Source organism: Suricata suricatta, chromosome 15, assembly GCF_006229205.1.
Source record: "Suricata suricatta isolate VVHF042 chromosome 15, meerkat_22Aug2017_6uvM2_HiC, whole genome shotgun sequence".
In the NCBI taxonomy this organism is placed as follows: Eukaryota; Metazoa; Chordata; class Mammalia; order Carnivora; family Herpestidae; genus Suricata; species Suricata suricatta.
Window position 1 is genome coordinate 76277714 of NC_043714.1, and position 5702 is coordinate 76283415.

At 53.3% G+C, this 5702-nt stretch overlaps 1 protein-coding gene and 1 long non-coding RNA gene across 2 annotated transcripts in view; one reads left to right on the forward strand and one right to left on the reverse strand.

The window, feature by feature from the left end:
• Positions 1–5702, reverse strand: part of LOC115278864 (maestro heat-like repeat family member 5) — a 56684-nt gene that overhangs the window by 31675 nt on the left and 19307 nt on the right. The window contains 2 exon segments of the mRNA XM_029923336.1: positions 279–395; positions 709–816. Coding sequence (XP_029779196.1) covers positions 279–395; positions 709–816 — 225 coding nt within the window.
• LOC115279440 overlaps positions 5215–5702 on the forward strand; it is a 1007-nt gene continuing 519 nt past the window's right edge. Inside the window, exon 1 of the long non-coding RNA XR_003903440.1 lies at positions 5215–5262. This is a non-coding gene — a long non-coding RNA (uncharacterized LOC115279440). The remainder of the gene's footprint in view (positions 5263–5702) is intronic.

Consider the following 5702-nt stretch of genomic DNA (forward strand, 5'->3'; position numbering starts at 1 on the left):
GCAGGCCTGGGCCAGAGGAGGGAACGAGGGTCAGGAAATAGATGTGTGACAAAGGGGAGGGCACAAGCTATGATAGGTTCAGTGTGTGACCAGGGTCAGGGCCCAGAGTTGTGACCAGGGTTGGGGTTTAGTGCATGACCAGGGACAGGACTCAGTGTATGGAAGGGATCAGGCTTCTTTGTGTGGGCTGATCAGGGCTCAGGGTATGAGCAGGGATCAGGCTAAGTCTGAGGTCAAGGTCAGGCAGCTGTGGGCAAGGCTGGGGGCCGGGTCCTCACCTCCCTCTGCTTGGGCCACTCGTGGGACGTGCCCAGGAGAGTTCTCAGGTGTGCCCTGATGGTGGTGGCATTGTCCTCGGCTTGAAGGATCAGCCCGTAGTACATGAACAGAAAGGCCTGGGGGGAGGTTCAGCCTCTTGTCCTGGGCCTGAACCACCTCTGTCTGCCCCGATGGCCTGCCGCCTCCCCTGACCAGGCTGCCCCACCACCCTGGGCGCCTGTAGCTGCCCTCATGCCCCTGCTCTAGGACCCTCATGCCCCTGCCTAGTGGTGGGGTTTCGAGGGTGCAGCTTCAAGTCCTGCTGCTCAGGCCCCTGGCCCTTTGTTTCTTTCGGGTCTCAGTGTCCTTCTAGGGCCCCGGGCCTTGCTCTAGGTCCATCTTATGGACAGAGCCCCTGGGACTGTCTGCGGGGGACAGGGTGTGGCCCACCTTCTCGGGGGGCTGCTCCTGATGGGTCTGGTCGGGCTTGGTGAGTGCCAACAGCAGCTCCTTGGACCACACATCCTTATTCAGGAACTGGACGGACTTGACGGCCATCTGTGAGCAGAAAGGGGTGGTGGGGCTGGAGCCGTCCCTCCCGCCACCCTGCAGGCTGGGGCTGAGGCCTCCCCCAGGCCTCAGAGCCTGGAGTCCCTCATTCTCTTGCCTTTCTTGGAGTCTCCAGGGCCCGCCCTCTGATTTCCTTGAGTCTGCCTTCCCTGGAGGCGTTCGAGGAGGGGTGAGACCAGGAGCCTGCCTGGCACTGGGCAGGGGCTCAGACATCACAGATGCTCCGTGAGCCTCAGGTGAAGGCGGCCCGGCCAGAGTGTGGGTGCCAGGCTGTGTCCCGCACTGGAACTGTGCCTGGCATGTGGTTGAGGCTCCAGCAATAACATTTGTAATGAACGGATACGAGGTCAGAGAAACGAAGCAAAGTGTCTCCTCTAAACATAAAGTCCTAGAAGTTTTGCCCCAAGATGTGACAACTACAATATTTCTTTATTTCGGTGTTCCCAGATTCCACAGTCCAAGTCCAAGATTTTGATGCCAGTGTCCTTTGGGGTGGGGAGTACCTTTTCTAAATATGATCCCAGGCCCCCAAATCCTTATAGAAGAAACAATCGATGGATGTGAGGGTAAACATTTTCAGAGGTTTGTTTGGCAAAACCACCATTGATTAGGTTGAAAGATGCAGTATTTGTATTTTTGCTGAGGATTAATATTGATGATAACGACCACTTCATAAACTAATAAGCAAATGGCGACGGGCCACTTAGAGATAGTGACGGAGAGGCTGTCGACTCAACCTTGCTAATATCTGAGGAGTGGAAATTAAGATGCTGTATCATTTTGGCTAAGATTGGCAAAAAATAAAATTGTTGGATGTCAGCAGGGAAGTGTCCTTTGAGGGGGAAGGTGGTGGGTCTTTTTTGGTGAAGCTTTCGGCAGGCATCGATTAAAATTTAAAACGTGTGTACGTTTCCCCAAGGGATTCCATTTCCAGGAATTGATCCTAGAGGGGCGCTGAGGGCAGCCTTGGTTGGAGCACAAGGGTATCCGTTCTGCCGCCTTGCTGGATGCAAGCCCGCTGTGAGCGCCCCCTGCAGGTGGGGCCTTCAGTGCCCTCTCATGGCGATGCTGGGGGGGGGGGCGGGGCGTGGGGGAGGGCGCCCTGAAATGGAAATTTCTCCAAGCTTACTGCTTATGGCTGAGGCTGGAGGAGCTCCCCTGCCCAGGCTTGCCCCGCATCTGGCCTGTTTGCAGGACGCTGGGGTGCGGCAGGGCCTGCTGGCTCCACACCCACCCTGCCGAACGCCGTGGGACCCGGGCCCCCAGAAGCCCTGGGTTCCCAACCATTGTCCTGTTCCATTCTGCGCTGCGTGTCCCAGGGCTGCAGCTCCTCGTCCCAGATTCACAGTCGAAACTCCAGAAAAATTAAACATTTTTTCATGGGCAGCAAACTCATTTGGCAGTAAAAGCTGACCCAAACTGATGTGAAACTGTTTATGGCAGTTAGTGTGAATTCTGTATGATTCTGTAGCAGGGATGTTAGTATATTTGATTCCACATCTGCCCCAGACCCTGCTAAGGTGTTCATAGAATATACAGGGTGGGCACCACATTACTTTAAAAAAAAATCTGAAATATCTGAGTTTGGGGAACAAATCTGTTTCCAAAGTTAAAAATTTGCAAAGTTTTAAAGATTAAAAAAATTTTTAACGTCCGCTTATATCCATTTATATTTGAGAGAGAAAGAGAGTGCGCAAGTGTGGGTGGGGGAGGGGCAGAGAGAGAGGGAGACGCAGAATCTGAAGCAGCTCCAGGCTCCGAGCTGTCAGCACAGAGCCCGACGCGGGACTTGAACTCACTAGCTGTGAGATCATGGCCTGAGCTGAAGTTGGACGCTTAACTGACTGAGCCACCCAGACGCCCCTAGTTTTAAAGATTTTTAAAAAATGCTTATTTATTTTTGAGACAGAGAGACCGGGGAGGGGCAGAGAGAGAAAGAGAGGGGACAGAAGATGCCAAGTGGGCTCTGCACTGACAGCAGAGAGCCTGATGTGAGGCTTGAGATCGTGACCTGAGTCAAAGTTGGACGCTCGACTGACTGAGCCACCCAGGTGCCCCAAGTTTTAAAGATTTTCTTATTGAAGTTTAATCAACACACCACATTATGTGAGTTTCAGGTGTCCAGCACGGAGATGCAATGCTTCCCTCCGCCGTGCAGTGCTCGGCACAGGAGTGTGGTCGCCGCGTCAGTGCATGGCGTTGTTACAGTGTTACTGACTATATTCCCTCTGTTGTGCTTTTCATCCCCATGTCGTACTCATTTATAACTGGAGGTTTGCACCTCTTCATCCCCTTCAACTATTTCACCCGCCCCCACCACATAGGAGTGAGAGCGTATGGTATTTGTCTTTCTCCCTCTGACTTATTTCACTCAGCACAGTACTCTGTGGGTCCAGCCATGTTGTTGTAAATGGCAAGGTCTCATTCTTTTTCATGGCTGAGTACTATTCCGCTGCATATAGAGACCGCTTCTTTACCCATTCGCCTGTGGACCGACACTCGGACTGCCCGTTGTAAATGCTGAATGCTGCAGTGAACATAGGGCTGCAAGTGTATTTTCAAGTTAGTGTTTTATTTTTTCTTTCGATAAATACCCAGGAGTGGGATTACTGGATCGTATGGTAGTTCTAGTTTTGTTTTTCTGAGGACGCTCCATGCTGCTTTCCACAGCGGCTGCACCGGTCTGCCGTCCCACCGGCAGTGCCAGAGGACCCCCTCTCCTCCGCGTCCTCGGGGACATCGGTTGTTTCTTGTCTTTTTGATTCTAGCCATTCTCCTTGTGGTTTTGTGCGGCGTATCTCCTTGTGGTTTTGGTTCGTGTTTCCCTGATGATGAGTGATGTTGAGCATCTTGCCATGTGTTCTCTTGGCCATCGACACGTCTGGGTTCAAGTATTTCTACTGAGGTGTGTTTGAGTCACAGTGAAGGGCATGGACCTTTCCCGGGGGCGCAGTGGAGTCTGACGGCCGTGCGGCCTCGTGCGACTCCCAGCCCACCGAGCGGCCGGAGACACCCCGACACCCCGGACAGCGCGCTCGCGGTCCTTCCTGGGACATCCCCAATCGCTGCAAAACTGCTTTGATCCAACCACCGAGGGTGGTTGTTGCCTCCTCGGGAGTCCCGCCGGATGGGAGTCCCGTGGCGGGTCCTCGGGCTGCGGTGTGTCTGGGGTTCTCAGCACGCGCCTGCCACACGCGCCGGAGGTTCACGCCTCTCCGCCGTGTTTCTGTCCCTCCGTGTCTCCTCTGTGGTGTCTTTCACTTACTCTTCATTCTCTGGCTTCTTTAGGTGGACGCTTACCTCCGGACTTCACGGCCTCGCTGGGGTGCTGCTCTGCCCGGAGCAGGTGGTCTCCAGTCTGCGGCTTTTTGGGGTGAAGCGTCTCAAGGGTTGTGGGCGGGTCCACACGGGCCCTGAGCCCTGCCTTCTGCGGTAAGCTCTGGGCTCACTGACGTCCTGGCTGCACTTTCCTTTCGTCTGCAAGCTCAGTCCAGTCCCCCGACCTCAACTTTGGGGTCTGCTGTTTCAGTCCTTTCTCTCGTGCTTTGTTCCAGGTTGGAAATTGCCGCTGGACTTGGGGACGGCTGCTGTGTTAAGATGCACGTGCTTGTGTGTCTTGTTGTTGTTTTAGATTTTTTTAAAACATTTATTTATTTTGAGAGAGAGAGATGGACAGACAGAGCACGAGCAGGGGAAGGGCAGAGAGAGAGGGAGACACAGAGTCTGATGCGGGGCTTGAACTCACACACCGTGAGATCATGACCTGAGCTGAAGTTGTATGCTTCACCGACATACACACACACCCAGGTACCCTGTTGTGTGTTTTGTTTTGTGGATAAAGGCTTTTGCTTACGGGGACCTCAGGACCCAAAAAGCTACCAAAAATTGCCACAGTGTTAGGACAGGTCAGTCACAGAACGGGTTAGGCTGACTGTAGGTCACCTGCCAACCTCAAGAAAATTTCCATATGATGAGGTGCGCTGTGAAACGTGCACAGTCCCCAGCCTAGCAGCACATGCCTCTTAGGAATTAGCTTGGCTCTGAGAAACCCCAAAGGCTTAGCTTAAAAAAAAAAAAAAAAGAAAGATAAATAAAGAAATAGTTCCTTCAGCCCAGAAGGGTCAAGTGCGCCACCTTCTGCCAGCCCTGCTTCTTGTGTCTAAGAACTACGGTCCCGGAGCTGTAAATATCCCCAAGAAGGGCAAAATCTTAGTAAAACCAACCTAGAATTCCAATGGCCGATACGGAGGATGTTCAAATTAGACAGGATCATTTATTTCAGAAGCGGACTTGGAAACAAGGTTGCCCGAGGTTAAACGAGCAGAACAGAATACTTGGTTTAATTATGATGTAGAAGCTTCCGAAAGGCTCCAGATTCCAGGAAAGCTTCATTCAAAGGTTCACGACAGAGAGCTGATGGAGACCGAAAGAGAGGTATGTGCCTAAAAACAGAGACAGGGGGCCTGGCGTGGCCCCTCTGGTGGCTCCTTCCGCCTTGACCTCAGTCCTCACGCTTTGCCGGTCCTGGAGTCCTTCTCTGCATCTTCTACTCTTTGGTCAGATGCCAAACTAAGGGCAATAGTTACAGAAATTCCTAAGCCCAGGAAGGGTCCCCAAGAGTTTTCGGAAGAATCTGGAGTCATTACCAGGGGCTGCGACCCAGGCCACCCGATCCGAGGCAGCCGATGCCCCTGCTGGGGGGCTTGGGGGGGCCCGAAGTGAAAGCAGCGGCAGGACCGTGTCGCCCAAGGGTGCTGTTTCAGAGCTTAGTCTTCAACACGGTCCCCTCATGGGCCACAGAAGAGGCAACCACCGTCCCAAGCCGTTGCTAGAGCCCCCGGTCCTACTCACTGGTCTGTTACTCAAACACACCC